This window comes from Perca flavescens, chromosome 15 (assembly GCF_004354835.1).
Source record: "Perca flavescens isolate YP-PL-M2 chromosome 15, PFLA_1.0, whole genome shotgun sequence".
NCBI classification, from domain to species: domain Eukaryota; kingdom Metazoa; phylum Chordata; class Actinopteri; order Perciformes; family Percidae; genus Perca; species Perca flavescens.
Window position 1 is genome coordinate 30,117,778 of NC_041345.1, and position 24,124 is coordinate 30,141,901.

The 24,124-nt window shown below is 39.7% G+C and overlaps 1 protein-coding gene across 1 annotated transcript in view; it reads right to left on the reverse strand.

Moving 5' to 3' along the window:
• Positions 1-6,616: 6,616 nt before the first annotated feature.
• Positions 6,617-24,124, reverse strand: part of LOC114570217 (potassium voltage-gated channel subfamily C member 1) — an 88,591-nt gene continuing 71,083 nt past the window's right edge. Inside the window, exon 5 of the mRNA XM_028600471.1 lies at positions 6,617-6,768. Within this exon, the coding sequence (XP_028456272.1) occupies positions 6,617-6,768 (152 nt within the window). The remainder of the gene's footprint in view (positions 6,769-24,124) is intronic.

Genomic DNA, 24,124 nt, shown 5'->3' on the forward strand with positions numbered 1-24,124 from the left:
TAGGTATTGTAGTCTTAATGTTGCTAGGCTGGCAAGGTTCTTCAAGTCCATTTATAGCATGGTTTTTAGAGTTACAGAAAAAAAGCAGCTAAGACTTACCGCTGTCACTGGTTGTCATGATGATGCGACTGATAGAAAAGCCACACGATTTATATTCTGCATTGATGGAAATATTTCAGGTTTACAACGGAAAATGATAAGGATTCTTGAATTTAATCAAACTAACACAGAGAAACAGGATATGCTCAAAAGGGGCCGGCAGCTCAGTTTTGCCCGAGGCCCCCCTGGCCGGCTAATTTGGCCCTGATACTCATCCTTTGTGGGAGCTTGTATTGAATCATTGCATTCTCACATTGCAGAGGTATCCTTTTGAACTCACTGCAGTTTAAATGCAAGTGTAGAGAATAGAAGGGGACAGAAGGAAATCAAACATGACATGGGCAGGATGAATCACAGACAGATAATGAAGAAGCAGATGAATGAGACGATGGATAGGGAAATTTTGGTGAGGAGGTATCTTGGGAGGAGAATGGTCTCTCCTCTCTCTTGCAGAAGAGGAGTTGAGACAATGATGGAAGAAGCTGGATTTGTTTTTTTCATGTCTTAGCATTAGTTCACAGTTACTGCTTCTTTTTGCATATATCTGATAAGCGCAGGGCTTTCAGAACAGTTCTCTGTGAAAAGAGAAGCAAAAAAAGAAGAAAATCATAAGCTTCAATTGTTAATATGTTTCTCTTATCATAAGTCTTTCAAGTTCGATAAGAAAGCAGCTATACAAGACCTACTAGAAATGTAACCCCTCCCTGTCCTGCAAAAATAAACTTTCCCACCCCCACCCAGCCCCATTACAGTACCTAACTTGGTCTCTTCCGACCAATAGCATCATAGCATTTTGGCATGCATAATGTCTGCCCATCCCACCTCTTTCGCATTCAAAGAGGTGAACATTTTTTGTCCTGCATGCTTTGTTAGTGCATATGTATGCATCTTAACACACACATCCATACACACTCTTACATGTCTAAAGTATATACACATTCATTAAGCTTGAGACTAAAATCTTATCAAACCTCCTCACATTATTAGTCATATCAGTATCCTTATTGCTTGCAATGGAAACCCATGCAGATTCAAATACAACGCAAACTTTACATATGTACATTATCATGACAAAAGCGACCAATCAGCAGTGGCCTTAGTGAAAGTGACAGACGCACTCACAACTAGTAGACATTGGGAAGGGAGAGGAAGATGAGGAGAGGATGAAATGTGGAGAACTATAGACAGATTTAGTAGAGAGATTGGAGAGATGTGTGTGTGTGTGTGTGTGTGTGTGTGTGTGTGTGTGTGTGTGTGTGTGTGTGTGTGTGTGTGTGTGTGTGTGTGTGTGTGTGTGTGTGTGTGTGTGTGTGTGTGTGTGTGTGTGCCTTGTCTGCATGTCTAATAGGATTGGGGGTTAAAATGACTTGCCAACTGGGAATTTAATCCTGAACTTCCAGTGGATTCAAACTAGGCTAAACAGGAAACAAGAACCCTGCATGACCCAGAATCAGGGTCACCTAAGGTTTTAAGAGTAGCTTGACATTTTGGGAAAATAGGTTTATTCACTTTTTTTATCGAGAGTAAGATGAGGAATCAATGTAAATCTCATGCCTGTGCAGTACAGAGCTAGAGCTAGGAGGCAATTATGTTAGCTTGGCGTAGACTGGAGGTAGAGGGAACAGCTAACCTGGATCTAAAATGTCCAAAAAATTTAAAATGAACACCTGTAAAGCCTACTAATTAAGACAATGTATATCTCTTGTTTAAGCTGTACACAAAAAGTTGTAAATTGTAAAAATGTGGGTTTTACAGGAGTTGTGACCAGTCGTATTAGATTCCTTGTCCTCACTGTGAGCTTGCTTATTTTCAGTTTTTGTTTAACAGTGTATTTTTGCATTGGACAGAGCCAGGTTAGCTTCCCCCCTTCTTCCAGTCTTAAATCTAATTTAGGTTAAATGCTTTACTACTATAGCTCCAAATGTAGCTCAAAATAAAGTATTTTTCCCACAATGTCAAGCTATTTTTTTTAATAAACATTTATATGCTCCTCAGACAAAGTCTCCTCATTTGGTGCTCTCACCTTCTAAGCACTCCCAGCTTGAATGTAAAACAGTAACAGGAAGGAGATACCTCAGAGCACAGAACAATTCCTTAGATGTCCTTAAGAGACAAACAGTACTTTATGAACTTCCTCTCCACCTGACTCTTTCTTTAAGGATATTCTTGCCTAAACAGTTGACTGGGTGGTAAGTGATCTTGGGAATCTAATGCAAATCAAAAGGAATGACTTCCTGCCAGCCAAAAGCTCTTTGTTACTTTTTGGTGGGAGAGAGGGAAGGTGAAAGCGAGAGAGGAGGACTAGAGATTTAAACAGATACTGTATAAAACTTAGCCAACAGACAAATAATTACTGTCTAAAACAATTAGTCTGGCATCGTTGTTATGAAATCAATGAAATGTCTGCAACACTCAACAGAAAATTCCAGTTAAAAAAAATGAAACAACTTTTACAGTTTGGAAGAAAAAACTTACTAACTTACTAAAAACAAAAGTCCACTTACTGATAGTAATCACACACAGATTGCTAAAATTAAATAAAAAAAACTAAAGTGAAAAAATTCCTTTCAATCTTGCAGAAGCAAAAACAAAGGAAAATGTATTTTCCAGGTTGACATTTGTGCATCTTAGTTCAGAGGTAGATGCAGAAACACACATGCACACACAAACATCCACATGCACACTCATGTGTGCCACAGTTACAACATTACTAAACAGAAACACACAGATCCAACCACCGCTGTTTCATGTATCTACATTGCATATTTCTATGTTAGTATGCTGTCTCAGTTGTCATTTCAATTCAGTTCTCTCTCTTCTTCCCTTGTGGTGTTTGTCGTCCGCTCTTCTTCTACCACGGGCTGTCGCTCCAGTAGCCGTTCACAGTGCCACCTACTGAGCAGCCGCAGCCAAAACAAAGAGGAGGTGGAAGGACAGAAGGGAAGGGGGGGATTGGTTGGGGTTGGGGAGTTCAGGAGGGGCAAAAACAGGGAAAGAAAGAGAAGCCAAAAACTAAAAATATTGCCATTGGCTGCTGAGTCACACTGGAGTCAGTGCAAGTAGTAACGCTGTTGGCGGTGGTGGTGGTGGCGGGATGAACTCAGATTTGAGGAAAACCACGCTTCTCACACTCAGGCTGAGCTGCAATCACATGGCATCCATAAAGACAAAGCCAATTCCCCATCCTAAAGGAATAGTTCAACTGTAAATATGCTAATTTGCTTTCTTTGTGAAAATGTCATGAGAAGATGAAAGCCAATCTTCTGTCTGTGTGTTAAGAATGGAGCTGAAGTCAGGATGTGGTTAGCCTAGCTTAGCATAAAGACTGGAAGCAGGGGGAAACAGCTAGCCTGGCACTTTTCAAAAATACATCTATGAACTAGTTGTTTTAAAACGTGTACTCAATACACAAATAGAAATGCAGAAATGGACTCTGCGGTTTATGTGAGTTATGTGTCGGAGCTATGTCTTGATAAACAACTGTTTATACATCCAGGTTGCCAAATGATAAGGTTGGTGAGCTCTGTATGGTAAGGTATGATGGAAGTAAACCTGGCAACCTCAATGTGACAAGACCATGGAAAGTGGAACAGTCCTGCACCCAACTTTCAGCATGTTAACACTACTGAAAACCACAAATTGTCCTACATTTCTGTTTGTTGTCTTCATTAAAAAGACAGGATACCCCGTGTTAATTAGCCAGCTTTACTTATTTATTTTGGACTAGGTGTTTCGCTCTGCTTCCAGTCTTTATGCTAAGCTTGTCTAACCACTACTGACTCCAGCTAAGTACTTAACCCACAGACATTAAAGTGATATCAATCTTCTCATTTTACTCTTGAAAAGAAAGCAAATAGGCTAAACTGTCTTGGTGCAGTTTCTTTAAACAATATTGACTAAATAAAAGCACAAAAAAGAAATGAGAAGTGATCATCCCTTTCTTTGGATTTTGCAGCTCAGCCTTTTGCTGAGAGCCCAGGTGAGAGCACATGGAGAGCAGGTGAGGAGTGATGGTGTGGTAAAGATCGGACCCTACTGCTCCAGTTTCCACGACGTATACGCTGGAGATCTTTGTGAGGCTAAAGCTCAATGTTTATCTATGTTCACCTACAGTTTTTTTTCACATAGCTGCTTTTTTCTATTTATTTTACGAAATATGTTTCATGCCCCAGCTCTGCAGAATCGAGTGACGACACAGCTAATACCAACGCTGCTCCCCTAGCATCCCATAATCCCCATTTGACAGTGATTCCCAACCTTTTCAGTTTGTGATCCTTTGAAAAATAGATAATAAATTCCCAAAGCAGGCCCATACAGTAGCTAAGATAGAGGACACTGTGGTTGTGTCCTCTATGTTTATTCTGGCAATTAGGATTCTTGGCAAAAGGGTCACATTTACATTATACAGATAAACACTTGGTGGATAAATATACTGATTATTCTGATTCCAGTATTTTGTGGAATAAATATATTGAATTGTTACTACTTTTAGGTCAATAAGTTTAATAATCAAAGTATTTTGCATTTCCTAGTTTATTTGTAGCATATTGGAGTGGCCTGTGTAATGTTTTCATCTTCATGCTGGAAAATAACATTTACAGACTTTACAATTGCATGAATAATTTAATTAAAAAAATAAAAACATTCAATATAGTTAATTTTTGGTCAAAATCCCTTGGTGGAAGTGGGAGTGTTCAACTAACACCTTCAATACATACCTCAGTATTTCTAAAATCCTGGCCAAATAATAGCCAGGTTATTCGTATAACAGTAGTGGTTGGAAACACACAATTCACATTTTCTTTTGCCAATTTTCAGGAAAAATCCATGCTACATTTGGCTGGAAACCTGACTTGAGTGGGGTACCGTAGTAATTGCATGGTTAATTTAGCATAATACAATTCCACTAAGGAAACATTAAATGTACATTATCCTGAAATGTGCATTATCATATGGAGCTTCCTCCGTATAAATATGAACTTTGACTTAGACTTTGCATCAGCAGCAGCTAATTAAAACAGGAACTGATCAAAAATCTCTAAAGCTTCTCACTAAAATATGATCAAAATACTTGAAACAGGCATGCCTTTAAAAGTAGCCTTATTCACATAGTAGCCAATGTGTAAATAAAGTTTACTATCTGAGAATTTACAGTATGTCCCCTCTCTCCCAAAGAGGGACTGTTGCTTCTCAGATTACTTTATCTGAATACTTTTTTCAGGGGCCTGGAGAGGAAAAGTTATCCAGTAATTCACAAGGAGAAAAAAAATGATTTTTTTATGAAACGGTTTCATAAAAATTAAACTCCATTTCTTTTTAAACATATCTCAACTGCTGTTTTTTTTTTGCAACTCAGGAGTTCCAGGTTGGGAACCACTGTCCTATGACCTGCGTCCCACCCTGACAGAGACATTTACACCTGTTTTCCTTCTGTCCACGATATACACAAATCATTTTTACTGTAAGTCCTGCAGGACATCATGTGTTGGTTGTTAGCAGAGTGTTTAGGGTCTGAGTCTGAGGCCTGAGCAGGAAGCAGGGGTAAAAAGAGGAGGGGATGCTACTGCTTTCATAAGTTGGCTTTGCAGGTGATGTAGAATCTATTGGAAGTCATTCTCTCCTCTCTCCCCTACTAAAGGGATACACTGAGAACAAACTAAGTGTGTAACAGAGGTTGTTGTGGTTGTCTCAATGTAACAAAAATAACTGACATTTTTTTTAAAGGTGGCAAGGTGCACAGTTTGGGGTACTTCCTTTTCAGAGATATGATTTTGACTTTAAGTATACAACAAACAATTTTTTTCAATCTACTCGAAGGTTGCCGTATGCTCTTATTATGGAGATTCTTATGGATAAAACATGCATGCTGCAGTAATATGTTAGTGTCTATGTGTGTGTGTGTGTGTGTGTGTGTGTGTATGTGTGTGTGTGCGTGTGTGTGTGTACGTGCGTGTGTGTGTTTGTGTGTGTGTGTGTGTGTGTGTGCGTGTGTGTGTGAATGTGTGCATTCTGAGGATTAATATCAGAAAAGTCTCTTATTCATAGCTACTCTTAAGTCTTAAAGCATTGAAGTGCAAGTGCAGTGTCAAGATACAGGCAAGATGTAGCACAGGGAACGCTAGAGGTAAACTAACTCAACTATCAGTCTAAACTAACCTAGACTCTATCCCTGTTAGTAAGGCATGTGTGTTAGTGTGTGTTGGTGTATTTTAAAATACATTTGCTTAAGCGTCTATGTCAGCTTGATCAGTAAGATTTAGCTATTTTGTGGGTTTAAAATAGGAACCTCTAGTGTCTAGAAGAGCTCTAATTCCTTCTTGCTGTTCCAATCTAGAGGAAAACATGTGAGTAATGATAATGAAAGAGCTGGGATGAATCAAATGTCCACGAGACACTCCTTCCATGTTGATGATTTTTGTTTCTTTGCATGTTCCCCAGAAGAAGAAAAAATGTTTTTATATTTTATTGTTGCTGTTGTTGTTGACATTTTGTTGTTTGTGTTTCCCTGTCAGCTATGCTACAAGATGGAGGGAATGGGGGAGTGGCATCGCCTGAGGCCAGGCGGCTCGAAGGGTTCAAAGGTGGAGTTGGTGATGGGGGTGAGGCGCAGCGGGGCGCCCGTCATCCCAGAGATATTATTGAGGCTGCGTGACTTCTCATAACCCGTGGCTACATGAAGATGACAAGCACAGGTAAATGGGCAAAGGTTAGAGTGGAGTTATGAAGGGCCATTTATATTAGCAAGTGAAACAGCATGAATGTTTTCATGATATGGTAAAAAGTTGTAATGTAAGGAATGTGTGGTATTGCATGGAAATGCATTTTTATTACAGAAAATAAAATTATAATATGTTAATTTATGTTATGTTATGACAGCATTGCACATCAGAATTGCAAATATAAACCATTTGTTACAGTTACAAGCATTTGTAAATGAAACAAAGTTGAAAAAAAGAGACAACTCAAAACAAAACCAGCCCAAACCAAACCAAGTAAAATATATTAGACCAAAGGAGGAAGTAAGAAAAAGACAGACAGATGGACGGAAAGACAAACAAATGGACAGACAGACAGAGACAGGACAAAACAGGAATATTGGTTACGAAAATCAGCTATCAGTTGCCACAATATCCCCTAGACACCTAGAGGTGGCGCTCTGTAGCACCGACATGAACTGTGTAGGGGAGGGAGGATGCACTAGTCCAGTGGAAGTACACAAACCCCTTTGATCGGAATGCATCCCATAAGATTTTTATACTTGTACATCCACTGGACTACCTGCTCTGGGATTCCCAAAAGCACATCAGTGGTGGTACACTGTTCAGGAACATGAAACACAACCGGACTTGGTGGTTTAATGATTTTTGGGAAACTCAGAGCAACTCAAATGGGTAAATCATCTGGAGCTGAGCACAGTTAGAAATACACACAATCATCCAAGTTAACTCTCCAATATTAACAAACTTCACTTCACTGAAGACATTTTAATTTCAGAGTCCACGTGTTTTAGCCAGTCTACCAGTAAGAACAGCAGGCCGCTGTTACCAGGGGAACAGTCAGTTAGACAGAAAGACAGACAGACAGACAGACACACTGAACAACCCCCACCAGGGTCAGGGTCGAGTATGTGTTACTCTTCATTTAAGTGGTCAAATTGTTTAAAAGTTGACAGCCATGCTAGCTCTGTGAGACTGTATGTGGCCACAGCAGTGCTTTGAGCTAACATCAGCACACTTAACAGGTATAATGTTTACCATGTTCACCATTTTTATTCAGTGTGTTAGCATGCTAACATTTGCAAGTTAGCACTAAACACAAAGTATAGCTGAGGCTGATGGGAATTTTTTGGTCAGGTTGAAGCAGCAGGAAGTGGCAGAGTTCGGCGACATTTCAACATGTTGGGTGGATTTTTATCTTGAAGAATGTGGTGACACTTTACTTGGATCGGCATGAATTTTTATTAGAGTATAGCCTGATGGGCGTGTGCTCAATAAGAGTCTGAACTAGAGTCTGGAAGCTAACCTTGCTCTGATGCATGCACCTTACAGACGCAGGATTTGGGATTTACACCCACCTGCGATCGAGTTAACTTGTTTCTCTTTAAGAGTCGTTCAAAAAGAACGATTTGTTTGAGGATCTAACATCACTATTTAAGAAAGACATTGGTCTGGCTGATGAATTGGTGCAGAATTATTTATATTTAATTAAAATAATGACATAAAACTCTGAAACAGCCCAAGAAATACTTGAGAAAGAAATGGATTTTCATATTCCTGAATGATTCTCCATTCAGCCAAAAGTCAAAAAGGCCTTCTTTTAAAATCAGAGAAATCTCAATGTAAATGCAAAGAGTAGGGGCTCCCACAAGGTGCACTGTACTGTGATGGGCTCAAAGAGTGAATAAGCAAATTAATTGATTTTAAGAATCTGTTCTGTTTACATTTTTTACATGGGCATCATTAAGAGAATATCTTCTCCGTAGCTAATATAAATGCTTCCAAGTTTCCCTATAATTAACCAAATGATTGATTCGATTTTGACGGAATAAGATGGATGACTGGTTTTAAAGTGCTTCTAGAGAACCCAGCAACACATAGACCATCCAACAGATACAATGGAGTCAATTAATAGGTGTCTTATGGTGCTTTCATGCCTACTTCATGTGGTCCTAATTTTCGGACAGTTCAGTTTGATCTGAACCAAACATTTCAGGTGTGAAACCTCCACTGGACCACGGTCCAGGCCAAAGACCAAAAGATGTGGTCTCGGTTCGGATCAAGCTGAACCATTTCTTTATTTCTAGTGTGAAAGAATTGTTTGGATGGTTCAGACTTTTGGACCAAATAGACTACAGACTTCATGATATAAGGGAAGCTCCTTTAAGGAATAGCTCAGTGCTTAGTGTGTACATGAGAGAGTGTGACGGTGAATGCACTCAGAGCAGACAGCTGAGCTGTCAGCTATCAGAGCAGAGAATAAATCAGCAATTTACTTGTTAAGTGGTAGTAAATGTACAGTGTAGGTTTCAGTTTGTCTCTAAATAAATGCTGCAACTCCAAACCCCATGTAAAGTTCCTGTGTCTAGCTTCTCAACAACACAAGAAGAGCAGCAGTCATTTGAAAAACAAACAATCAAACCAATCAATTACGGTCGGGAGACACAGCTTGTGTACGTGATGACGAAAGGACGTAGTTTTGTCACGTAGTTCTTTAGTTTCCTTGCATAACTGCAGTGTGAAACTAAAACTTACCCAATAAAACATATACAATGTAACAAAAACATGAACCTTGGTCCAAAACCTTGGTTCGGACTTTTAGGTGAGAAAGCCCCATGAAAAGTAGGACTGCTAATAAACAGACCTAATGTGAATAGATTAGTTAGATTTAAAAGGTGTAACTACTCTGCAGTCATACTGTGAGTCAAGGGTGGCTTGTTGTCAACACACATTATCGCAGAAGATTACTAGACAGGTGCGTAGGAGGTAACCTGATTGTTTGTTACGCAGAACCATCTGAGCATTGGAAACTGTTTGGAAAAGGGCAGGCACTTTCAAACAATACATAAAATACCTGGCAGGTGATTGGATGAACCATCTGTCAAACACCTCTGCAATTGTTGTTTTGACAAACAGTCGCAGCCTTCACACACACCTAAACCACGCCTGTAGCTGCCAGTAGCTCCTCATCGGACGCTGATTGGTTCGGTAAGCTGGTAGTTCAGATACAAATACATTACTTGAAGCCTAGTCTGGATCAATGACAGTTAATTTCCAGGAATGTTAGTTTCCGTTGTTTTTGGGAAACAACAACAAACTTCCAGCTAGCAAGCTACATGCTTAAAATGGCGAGTTTTTCAAGGATATTTGGATCGTGCAACAATGTAGGCCTGCTTGGTTCTTTTGGGGAATTGTAAAGATTAACAAATAATATTTTTACGACATTTTGATTGGCGGGCATTTGCTATGGACAAAATACACACGCGATACAGGTGGTAAGAGCAAATTACATTTAACCATTCATCTAATTTAAATGACTCATGTTATTAACAGCTAACTTCAATACAATATTGTATATGGCATTTTCCAAGTTCCTTCCCAACAGCATTATGCAGAGCCACCATCTCTGTGACCAGAGCTTAGCGCCGCCCAAGATGGTTATGATTGTTTTAAAGGAATGCAAACAACCCAGAAATTTTTTTTTTCTTGTGATATCGCGAGAATCTCGCTGCCAGTAGGTAAAAAGTTGCAAACAAACCCCTGCACACTGTCTTAACCGGCAAAGATTCATTAATTAGTTATGTTTCAGTACTAGACCTTCATTGTTTGCCACATCACCAACATCACATAAGAGGGAAGACTGTGTTCAGGCAGAAATTTGCATTCTGTGTTTCTTCCAAATTCTATTATCAAAGAGAATAATAATAATCCTCATTAACTGACTGTATGTTTGACTTAAAGGTGACCGTCAGGAGTACTGGGGTTAGCCTTTAGCCTAGCACAAATACAGGCTTATTTGCCGTGTTTACATTAATTCTCATAGAATTTCCAGAATATAACAGCATGCCATTTTCATCTAAATGAAGTTAATGATTAGTACTCATACAGGTTACTGTGTGAAGCTGCGGTGCAAGCCAGTGAGGGGCTGGACAAAGAGGGGAGAGGGAGAGATCTGCAGGAAGTGGTCTCACTCTACTTCAAATTCTTTACAACAGCTTTAAGGGGAACTACTGATTTTACACATCAATGTGTGTTTTCAGGTTTTGGGCAGTACTACTGCACATTATAAGAGTTATATAACGTCTTTAGTGTCTCCAGAGGGAGATGTGTGTTGATGTAGTCTGATTAATGTCCTCAAGTGATGTCACTTGAGTCAGAGGCTTAAGGCTAGAGGCTAGCTGGGCACACAGGAACTTCAGTATTTATTCATGGACACACTGCACTAGACAACTCTGCTCTGATCCCCAAAACCTCCCTGATCTCCCTACCTATACTGGTTCTGTCTGATTTCAAAGCCTAAGCAGCAGCTTAGGATTTGAAATCAGACAGAACCAGTATAGACACTCGCTTCAAGGTACCTGTCCAGAGGGAGCATTATTTCACATTCATTGTAAGCAACTGGCAATGCATTCTGGTAGCAATGTTGCCTGCTCCTTATTTGCATTTGCATTCTCTATAGTTGAGGACCACTACTTAAGCAAACCAAAAGGGCGACTCCATTCAGGTGCATCCACCGCGGTTTTTGAAGGGTGAAGCCTGTTTGTTTGTTTTTGTCAGTGGTCATTGAAGAGAAATTGATACTTGGTGGCATGGGACACACACACACACACACACACACACACACACACACACACACACACACACACACACACACACACACACACACACACACACACACCAAGGGTGTCACGAAATTAAGTCACAATCTCGAACTTCAAATTAAATAATGGAATCGTCGATGCTGCCACACCCCCATGTCACGTCCGGTCGGCTTGCCAAGCAGAAAAAAACACACACTTGTTGAAGTGCTGCGAGTCAACCTCCTCTAACGTAGCTACTGCCATTCAAAAGATAGCATGGCAACTGCAGATGAGCATGGCAACTGCCATCGACAGAACTTTAACCCCCTCCTCTTTCACTGAAGCAACGGTGTGGAAGTATTTTGGATTTCCAGTGAGTTATGTTGACAACGTTCGTGTTGTCGACAAAAAAGCCACAGTTTGCAAGCAAAGGTGTGTTACAACACACAGCACGCAGGCACCTGACTGGGAAAGATACCGCTACGCTCGTTATTGTAAGTAGGCTACAATAAAACCTAGTAAATACGTGTGTATATATATATATATATATATATTTCAATCTGATCTGTCTGGGCAGTCCACTCCACCACGCTGTTTACACAAACACAGCTCTACTCTACTCTAAATGGAGAATTTTGACAAACAAGCTAAAACAAAAGCTGTCATTTTGTAGTCTAACTGTTTATCTTAGTTTGCCACAAATCTTGAAATTTGGACAAATTATTGTAAACTTAACTGCTGGCTGAACGAATGATCCTCTCTGTTGGAGAACTATGGATGTATTATAAGACCAAAACAAACCAACGTGGCTACTTAATATGCACGAGAATGACGGCATCTTCTTGTTCACGTCTTGTGTTGTGTTGTGCGAAGTGTCAGTTCCGTTTCATACGTAAAACATTTGGCGGCGGGGCGCGGGGCTGGGGGGGGGTCTGTTGTTTGGACAGACCTGCCCCCACTGCTGAAAAAACTGTCAGGTTTGGTTAGAATAGGAGATGGGCTGATTCATTCATTCATTTCAATGGGGATTTTCATTTTTCAGTTTTGTATATCAAAGCTCCTGGTCCAGTTCATTTTAGGATGCAAAATGGCTGTATTGAAAATCCCCCTGAAAATGTTATTGATAATTTTGACAATAGGTCCAGCCATGTTCTCAGCATACACTTTAGTATGATTCTAGCATATCATTCTAAAATGAATGACCAACGCCTTTGTGTGCATTACAGCCTCATATACTGTATCCTTGTGTGTATGTGTGTATTTGTGCATGTTTACTTTGTAACAGCACGCATTCTGCTCTGTTTAAATAGCTGTGTTTGCAACGTCAAGTCCTGTAACCACAGGAATAAATCAGCAGCACTGCGGCTCTTAGCTGATTGGAATACACACACAAACACACACACACACACACACACACACACACATATATATATATATATATATATATATATATATATATATATATACACAGAGCTGCAGGAGTGTTAGATTGAATGGGATCAATAACCTACAGCTTCTAACATACAGCAGCAATTTATAGTGACCTGTAATCCTTGATTAGGACTGCTATCATCAGACATCTTGTGAATATGATTCTGTATTAGAGCACAGATCTGCCTGATGAACATGTCCTATGAATAAATAAACAAAGGCAAAACACATTGTTGATAAGCACTTACATGTCTCAGTGCTTAAAAGCAGGGACTGTTTCTAGTGTCTCTCGCTGTATGAAAAGTGGAGCTGAAAGGTGCTCAGCATCTCTAATGAGTGCCTCACTGCAGTTTGCTCTGCAGCAGATGCAGCATTAGGCAGCTTTAGCTATGATCTGCCACTTAATGTGCCTGGTGCCTTGCTCATGGCCTTTGAAGCTACTTCATCTTGTATTATGCTGCTGATTTAATTGATGAAATATCTCATTGACCGAATGGCTTTAATAATTTACTGCACTATGTTACAATGAGGTGATTACTTTTTCAGGAAAGAATACATAACAATTTGTCCGTTGCACCCGCTCCTGAAAATTGCCTTTTTATATTAAGTGTTTAGTAAGTGGAGTATGGAAAAGGAATATGGTCAACATGTCTAACACTTAGATTGCATTATTGCAGTATAATAATGTAATCTGGGAACATTTCACGATATGATTCACAAAAACAACCTACTATACCTCAGATTACAAAATGCAATACCTACATTTACAAAGGATTGGTAGGTAAGTTTAATATATTGCTTGTCCCCCTAAAAATATTTTTTGGAAGTTATTTTACAATCAACAATTCTAACAAACTACAGTGAGTAACCTTCTGTATATGGACGGGTTTCCAAGCAATGTCGTGAGATCTGCTTGCACATGCAAGGTAGAGAACAGACCAGAATGACTGGGAGTTTATGAGGAAATCAACATGGGGAGTTGTTTTGGTGCCTTAAACTGCAGGAATCACAAAGTAATGGGTGGAAAATGATCCGTTAGCACCAGCGAGCTGGTCAGAGTTTTGGGTTTTAATAAGGGCCAAAGAGGTCTTGCACTGAAGAAACGGCTGTGGATTTAGCATTTCCTGACAGTCCTGCTGTAGCAAACTGATAATTTAACTTTCCTCTGACTGGTAGCTCTGTGTTGATGTCTCTTCGCCCCACTCGCTTATAGACACCTTTGCTCTGTTAGATTCTGGCTGCCTTTCACATCATCATGACATCATGAGAAACCCAGGTCCCCCATTGTATTCCATGAGCTCCTGCTTCATATTCATACATCATGTAGGTGGTTTCATTTTCTCAAATAATGAGATCAGGTGCTTATTGTTGAACCCTGTCACTTCAGGCCATCAACACTCAGATGACACACTGCTCTCATCTAGTGGTGGGCGGATCGATCTACATATCGATAATATCGATACCAACGTTGGTATCAATACGTTGGTATCAATACAAGTGTACCAGTATGCACTGCTGCAGTTTGCTCAAAGAGGCGACCTGGCTGTCTGTGTCTGTGTAAGTGCTGCTGCTTTCAAGTGTCACTCCTGTGACAGCGCGGAGCCGGCACACTTTGCTCCTCCTCCCCCCTCTTGTGATTTGATGTTGTGCCGTCACGTGACTCAGCGGTGCCAGGCAAACAAGCAAGCTGCCAGCAGCGGCTAGCAGCACGCACACACAAGCAGGACAGAGACGGTGGCTACATTTTCAGGCTGAAAATGAAACGAAGGCAAGCTGTATAATTTGTAAAAAGGCTGTAAGATACTGTGGTAACACAACATTGAAAATTCAATCAGATTTAACAATTTGATGAGGCATCCACCGAATTACAGTTTTTGCCGATTGCTTACACACTGAAATCAAAAGTATTACACAATTATCAAACCCAAGGACTCAAGGAGCAAAACATTGGCCCAGATGTGCACCACTATAAGTACAATGTCAGCCTCACACCTTTTGCAAAACACTACACAGTGATTTGCAAAACACTAAACACACATAAGTATATCATAATGTCACTTCCTTGCAATTCCAAAGCACTGACTGTCATATTACCACACCTATGAGCCAATCTGTGAAAAAGCCATCAGGTACGCAAACAGATGATTTCTTAAAGGGGAACTATGCAGTAGTTTTTTTTTAGCTTAATTTACCTTAACTGAACAGCTTCGGAGTCATTGGAATGGTTATATGACTTTTTTTGGGTTGAATGGTGGTCGTCTCGCTTCCCCCTAGCGCCTGAGCGGAAAAACCACCCTTGTAACTGCGGCCTCAGCGTCAGGAAGTATCGCGTGTTATCAGGTCAATGTAACGAATTGCTTCACGGCACTGCACACATACATGCCGCTACACGTCCCCATCCAGGAACCGACTAGCTATAAGAACAAGGTAGCGATGGAGTTTTTCACACTATCGTCATGGCTGAGCCAAAGCTAGGAAAGGATTGATGGGAGGAACTGAGAAAGAGGAAACGGCAGACTGACCAAGCGAGGAGTCAGACACGAGTAAACATCGGACCTGCGTTTTCAGAATGGCAAAAACTGAGACAAACACAAGCCTGAAAAAATCTGATGCTGACCTGGCGTTCTTGCTGTTGCACTTGTAAGTATCTTTGATCAGAAACTTTATCTGCCATAGAGTTTCTTGTCAGCTTGATGTTGGCAAACGCAAGTTGCTTCTGCTCCAACAGCGTTCTAAGGCCACTGTAGGAAAAAAGAATAATGTTACGGACCCGGGAGAGAAGGGTAATATTTCGAGAAAAACCTCAGTGGACATGGTTCCGTGCGTTCGCCGGCTTCTTTGAAAACAAATGCACATGACCAGAGGGAGAAGATGGGAGGGTGGAGAGTCGCCAACAAGTTTTTACGACAGCGTTGCCAAATATCTATTCCGAAGTAGGTGGAGCTCTATAGAGAAACCTGCAAGCAAAAAGCAGCAAAGAAACTGCCAAAACTGCATAGTGCCCCATTACTGTAATTGTAGACACACCAATCAGATTTAAGCATTATAAAAGTGAAACAGTCTAGTATTTTCTGTACTGTATTTTCAGTTTTTTTTTTTTTTTTTTTTTTACTGTAATTGTAACCTGTACTGGATACAGTATTGTATGTTTGTCTGTTGTTTCCTGAGCTAACAGTGTTATACACACTACTGTAGCTGTATGAAAACTGGGACATGTTTTGTTGGGATTCTCCATGTTGACATGTTGACTGATTTAGGTATATGGAGAGAAATAAATTATATTTTTTCCTCAGTCTGAAGCATTGGTCATGTGTAATGTTTGGTGAACTTATTGTATATTTGCACTTTCTCTGTGTACTTCATTTACAGTACTCTAATCACTGATAAGTAGAATTGCTAAAAGTGATTTAGGTTAGCAACAGCAGTGTGTAACTGGTTCAAACAGAATTAAGTCATATGAAACGTGTGTGTTTCATATGGTAACAAAATATGTTTTTTATTAATTAGTGTATAGTTTTTTCAAGAGGTCTGAGGTGTTCTGCTTATTGGGTGTGTGGTTGTGCTAATTGTGTGTAGTTTTTTGAAAAACCGGTCCCTATTTTCAAAGTAGTGCTGTATTAAAAAGTATTGGTATCGGTATTGTTATATGGCCCTGTATTTACTTGGTATCGGATCGATACCAAATATTGCAGTACCACTACACCACTACTCATCTGTTTCAGCAGAGTATTACAGTTTTCTCAGTTGTTTACACAATAATACTGGTACCTGTGACACAATGGCCGCAACCTGTATCTCATGTCTCAACCCCTTGAACCAATTGTGCTAAAATACAATCACATTTCCTGCTTTACACTCAAATTGCAGTTCTAAACCACACTTTTTTTCTGAACACTACAAACAATTCTCTACATTTGGCACAGTCTTCTTACAGTATATATGTATAGTATAGTGTGGGGATTCATATTTGATAATAATGAGAACACAAAATGACATTTTGAGGAGACAATATTTTTGTGTTTTTGGATTTGTGTGTAGAGTTCTGAGAATATGAGATATGCTTTCAGGAAATATTTGTAAACAATTGAGAAAAACTGTAACATTTGGACTTTTTTTCTTAATTAAATCACAACTATATTCTTGAAATCTTTGTTTTCAAGTCAATGTTTTGAATGTGCAAAAAGTTTTGAACATGAGCAGAAATCTTGCAGAAACACATATGAGCTACTAAAATCCAGGGGTTTATAAATGAATTAAAACTAATTAATGTATTATTGATGTGAACTGGTGCATGCATGCACATTTAAAGAGGTTACTACTACTTCATCAATCAGCTGTGCCTGCCTGAGCCATGCAGATTCATTATCATCCTTGTGTTCATTGTGATAAGTGGTAGCTTCTTTTCCCCCTCTTTGCCCCTACCCTTTTTTCTCTCTCTTTTGTATGGGCTCTTTTGCATTTTGTTTGTTTTAAGAGCTGCACTGAGGCAAATTCCTACCAACTGTGTTGACATGGCAGTAAAGTATTGAAGTGAACAGGCTACATATATTTCTCTCTGGAGTATAGGGAGCATGTCAAATATGAAAAGGCAAGAGAAGAGGAAGGTAATATAGCTATATTGCCTGTACTAGTTGTTTTAGTCATTTTCTCAAGAGTTTAAACTAAGCCCATACCTATTAAACTAAGCTAGCTTGATAAAGTCAATCAGTGAGATTATGGGCCCTATCTTGCACCCGGTGCAGCGCAGCGCAAAGCCCGACACAAGTTTCTTTGCTAGTTTAAGACCGACGCAGTTGTCAATTTCCCATCCAGCGCCCACGTCGTTTAAATAGCAAATGCACCTGTGCCCATCTTTGCGCCCACGGGCGTGCTGGTCTTACAGGGAGCTGTGTTCAGGTGAATTATTGGCGTATTGCTATCTTGAGGCAGCGGGAAGTGATCACGCAATTGACAAACAAAAACCTGGTCTAAAGTCAATAGCGCAGCATTTCATCATTATTTTAACAGTGAACTAGTAAAATGTTAATCTGACTCCGCCAGATGGATTGCTTCGCATTTGCTCGGCATATCCATCTGGGAACTTTCCGTTGGAGAACTTTTGGGAAGGGGCGGAATACTGGTTATTTGATTGGATGAACCATCTGTCTATCATCTATGTTGGTGATAGACGGGCCAAATCAACCAATCACATCAACGAAGCGTATGAAAATACAACCACAAGCCCGCCCCTGCTGCTGCAGGCAAAGCATAGCTCGTAAGCTCAGCATGCAAGCAACATGTCGGTAAAGGATATTTGCCATTTGTGTAACGAGAATTTAGGAATAAAAGGCACCATTTCAGGTTCCCGGACCATATTCCAAAAGAAGGATCCAAGAGAAAAAAAGCATTAGCGAGCGGCTAACAGAATTAGGGCTACCGCTGGCTGATAATACTGGTTAGCTGATTGGATAAACCATCGGTCTATCACCACCTAACCCACCTCAAAACCAACGCTGATTGGCCCGGTCGTTTGGCTAACGGCTCCAAATTTTCTCTGCCTCAAGATGCCAGACTGATCTGCGAGTGGAAAACTGGAGCTCGCGAGATCAGGACGGTCTCACGAGGCTAGTAAAATGTGCCTAGGCTCGTGCACAGCTCGCACACACTATGCTTGTTACACACACAGGGAAGCGCAGCAGCACACAAACATGCAAAAGATTACAAATAAAAATATTACGGTGCAAATCCGCCATCATAATAGCAATGCGCCATGGTCCAAACGCGCCTGGCTTTTAAAGGGAATGGGAGATGACACTCTGATTGGTTTATTGCATGTTACGCCCAAAACACACCTATGAATTAATGAAGACACTAAGTACAACCCTTTGAACCATGCGCCCGTCGCACAGAACCCTTTTTCCGCCGTCAAACTAGCAAAAGTGGATTTGTACAAGCCCTAAACGCACCTGCACCATCACGCCGTGCACTTAGATCGTTGAAATATGGCCCACTGTCTGTCTCCAGAACAGTTCTCTGTTTTAAAAGCTTTGATTTCTGAAGCAAGAAGCTAAGCGAGTGCTCACAGTGTAGCAGCATATCTGTTGGCTGTGCTGTGATGGCGACATGTTGTACATACCTCCACTCAGTCAGACTTTAGTAACACAACGCAGGGGGAGAGACTGAGGAGGATAGCCTGAGGATGGGATGGATACACCAGTGTTAGTATGGGATGGGGAGACATCAGGTAGGAGGGAAAGGGAGGGAGGGAAAGGAAGAAGGAACAAGGGATGATGGGAAAAGGAAGAAAAGGAGGGAGGTAGCAGCAGAGGGGAGAGTGAATGGGATAGAATGAGCTATCTTCACACCACAAGAGGACATAGGGTGTTGTGTGATGTACAGAGTGTAAAGCCCTTTAGAGGCAAATCTGTGATATTGGGTTACTGTATATTGACTTGGGAAACTGCGTTATTAGGAAGTAAATGAATACTCAAATATAATTGCTAAATCAACTTATCATAGTTAGTTAGTCATACAGATGTTATGTAAAAGTTCCAAAGGGAATCAGTTGTTTGGTATATTGTATTATTACTGTACTGCAGTGGTTTGCAAAGTGGGGTCCAGGGATCCCCATGGGTCCTTGAGGGGATGGGTTCCCAGCAAAAAGAGGAATCATACATTTTCTCTATAATTCCATCTTTAAGTAACACAATGACATAATTTATGACGATTTTGGTCATTGATTTCATACAATTTCTAAAATAAATAATCTAAAAGCAAGAATGTGTGTGAATATGTTTTTTCTTTAGTGAGTATTTTTGTGTGTGTGTGTGTGTGTGTGTGTGTGTGTGTGTGTGTGTGTGTGTGTGTGTGTGTGTTTTATGGTAATTAAGGAACATGTCAATGCAGTGTAGCTTATTGACGTTAACAACAATAGAGCTCTATGGCACATGGCACACATCCTTTTTAATAGGATCAGTTCATTGTTGGTTTGGGATTTGTTGACAATAAGAAACATATAAAATACCACCAGACTTTTTAAATTGAATACTTATTCAACTATCTGGGGACAGAAAAACAGTATAAACCATATAAAGTCTCTTTTTTGTCCGTTACTCTAACTGCCATCATCTTCTCAAGTTGATGGCCACATGTTTACAAGCAGTTTAAACAATCATCAGTCATTATACTTCCAAAAATGTCAAATATTACTGTGATTGAGAGGAAAATGTGCTTAAATTTCAATCGCACGTATTGATATATACGTTTTATCTATGATCTGTGATCAATGAATTCATGAGATTCCTCCAGAGAAAAGGAGAATGGACAAACATGTGAGAATGGAGAGTGATGACAAGGGTGGGGGTGGATAGAGGAGTGCAGGGAGGCCAAGGAAGATGATAGGAAAGGGTAGAGCGGGAGTAAGAAAGGGGAAGGAAAAGGCTTGAGGATGAGTAGGGGTACACAGAAGTGAACAATCAGGGCAAATATTATCCCAACAACAATCTGCATGCAAAATATATTTCACATGTGCTTCAACTTACAGCAAAATGCTCTTATGTTTAGCTTTTGGAAATAATTACAAAAAGCTTATTTTTTTTACTTAAAAAAAACACACAAATTACACACAAATATGCGCTTGAAATTTAATTGTATCATTGGAACCGCATGTGGATTTTAGATTGTCAAAAAATAATATTTGCATCAAATACAGACATAAAAATGCAGTTTAGGATTAAAAGGTACATCCATACATACATACATACATACACAACCTGTATGTATGTGACATGTGACATACACACACATGCACACACACCACACTGAGTAAAACAGGAAAAGTAAATAAAGAAAGAATATATAGAAAGTTTCATTGCTATGTCATATGAACTCAGAGTCACATTAAAGATAACAGTATGAACAGTATGAATACACAAACCATGAAAAACCCTATAGTTATGCAGAGAGAGATGCACATGCAGAACATTAATAAGGATATCACAGATGAACAGATTATACCATGCATGATCTAATAATGAAGGTCCTGTTACAGGACATTAGTGAAACTTAGGGCAATATTTCATTAAATGAAAAACATGGCGAAGTTATGATATGATTACTAAGATGTAGAGGGAAGGACAGAAAATGAAGAAATATTAGTAAAAAAAACGATATAAAGTCTAACCATTTCTTTTTAATTTTAACTTGACTAAAACAATGAGTGCAGAGGTCTATGGTGGCTGAGGGAGCTCAACACAGACAACTTACTGTAAGAAAGCACGAGCAAACACAAAACACAAGCACATGAAGAAAACATCTTCATCACTCAATGCTAAATGCTTACATTGCATTTAGACAAAACAAACCAGCAGACATTACCTTCACCCACAACCATAACAATTTAACATATTAAGAGACTATTTACTAGACTGTCATTTTAAGTGTAAAAGGAGTCATTTGGGAACATTAAAAAATCAGCTGCAGCCACATTTTAGTTCCGACTCATGGAGCTAAAGTTAGCATAAAGGTGATCTATTATATAGCATTTTCAGGTTCATACTTGTGTTTTGTGTTTGTACTAGGACATGTTTACATGATTTAATGTTCAAAAAACACATATTTCTTATACTGCCCTGGCTGAGGCCCCTGTATTCACCCTCTGTATGAGACGCTCTGCTGGAGCGGCTGTCTCTTTAAGCCCCCCCTCCTGAAAAAGCCAAGTCTACTCTGATTGGTCAGCAGTCTACATCTAGCTCCTGTTGTTGTCTCCGTACAGTCGGTGTCTGACTTCAACAGAGTATACAGCAGGACGTTGTATCATGAAAAACACCAATAAAGGCTTCTGAACCAAATACTACCCAACCAGACATATTTCAACCTATAATCGGGGAGAAATTACCAACATTGGTAGCCAAGATTACAGATTTCCCTGGCATGCAGCTACTATAACTTAGTTAGCACTGCATAGTAATATTATATTATATTACTATGCAGCACTTTCTACCGTCAAATATCGCAGATAAAGGCTTCTGAACCAAAAACTACATAACCAGACTTGTTTCAACAGTAATGTGACCCAAAATTGGGGAGAAATTAATGTTAATGTAATTGTAATTGTAATGTAATTTTTGGAAAAGAAATTACAGATTCAAAACTCTTAACATACATCCAACATATTATTAGCAAATATAAATCCCCACTGATCATAGGCTTTCTGGCCTATAGATAAGGTAGTCACTAAGATAGCCATCCACAGATACAGTTAATCCTAAGGATTCACTGTGCCACATGTATGTTTAACATTAAAACATGATTTTTAAAATCATGCCAACAATTGTTTGGCTATTTTAATAATAGCGTGGTATTCTATGCAAAAAAGGTATGTATAAAGGCTTTATAATATTTGTAGTAGGGGGTCCCTGCTCCATCTGTCTTTCAGTTAAGGGGTCCTTGGCCTAAAAAATGCTGAAGACCCCTGTCCTACATTACTAATGTTTGATGGCTTCAAACTAAACAATGTATACAATACTAATGCAGGCTAATGAGAAGGGAAGGCAGAGCTGTATACTGAACAACGAGCCTTAAAGGTGATCATTACATGAGCATGTGTAAACTCACTACCGGTCAAAAGTTTGGAGTCACTTTAGAAAATTCAATTCCATTCCACTCCATTATAGACAGAATACCAGCTGAGATCAGTTGCATTGCAATGTTTTTTTAACCAGTGCAGCAGTTTTCAGATTACTTTATGTGCTTACATAATTGCAAAAAGGTTCTCCAATGTTTTCTCAGTTAGCCTTTTAAAATTATATCAGATTAGTAAACAGAATGTGCCTTTGGAACATTGGATGAATGGTTGCTGATAATGGGCAATGTAGATATTGCATCAAAGATCAGCCACTTCTTTCTACAACAGTCGAGAACCCCTTTACAATTATGTAAGCACATAATGAAATCTGAAAACTGAAAAAAAAATGCAACTGATCTCAGCTGGTATTCTGTCTGTAATGGAGTGGAATTGAAATTTCTAAGTGACCCCAAACTTTTGACTGGTAGTATATATACTGTGTATATATATATATAGAATCTAGATTTGGTAGCCAGAGAGTTGTCATATTTATATATATATATATATAAATATGACAACTCTCTGGCTAACAAATCTAAATTCTTACTAGGCTACAAGGTTTTTAACTTCACACATTTTCCACTCTACTGTATAACCATGATCAACATAATCAATACATTTCACACTATCCTTGGTCAACATGATTCTCCTCCTGACACCATTGTAGCTCAACTACTGTAGCAGCACTCAGGAAATAAAATAATGTGAGTGCAATCCAATAGGCCTCAGGGGATTCTGACCACCAATAATGATTAAATACTAAATAAGAATAAAAACATCTGGTGAAAAGAGAGTATATTTAAGGTGGTATGAAATAGAATGTTGGTGGAAGAACTCAAGGGAGAGGGAAGGAAAAGGGGTGTGTGTGTGTGTGTGGAGGGGGGGGGGGGTTCTCCACTCTGTTATGGCGCAGCATATCTCCTTACATCAGTGAGCCTCTAAGTAAGATGCAAGAGTTAGTTCAGGCCAGTGGTATCTGTCTGTCAATGAAGAGAATCAATACTCTTTTTACTGAGGAAAAGGAGGAGGAGAACAGGGAGAAAAGGCATCATGGGGAATTATGGGGGAAAAAACAAGGGGAGACAGGACAGCAGTCAGAGAGAGCATGAAATACAAAGCAACGCAATGCAACATTTAATTCATCTATTCGACCTCCACCAACTCACTGATTAGGTTTCCCAATGAGATAGACGTGTACAGTATCGTAATGCAGTGTGTTTGCTGCCGTTGGAAGTAATGCAGTCAGGATGAGGGTGTAATGTGCAGTCTTGGCCTTTGGAGGCACTCACGGCACTGCACCAATGTTTACTCCAGAGCTACCTCTCTGCAGGTTTTTTTTTTTCTCTGAAAGAGAGCAGGCAGTGTTCTCCTCTTTGCATTCTAGCAGGCAGGGCACTCTCTCTGATCATTTATCCGATTTTGTACTGAGACAGCGAGAAACCTTAACGAGTTGCAGTCACACAAAATCAGAGTTGTGGTGGGATTCTTTCTTGGAACAGAAGGACAGTAAAGTGACTACAGGCATCAGCCCGACCATGTCAAAGGGTTTATACCTTTTCTGAATGGCCACTGCTGCCAAACAAGAATGTAGTTATTGGGCGATTGTGCAAACACCTAGATTACATTCAATGAATGTTTTTTTGACAGCCAATAGCAATGTTTTTTTTTTTTATTCTCTCTTTCCAAGGTTAGGC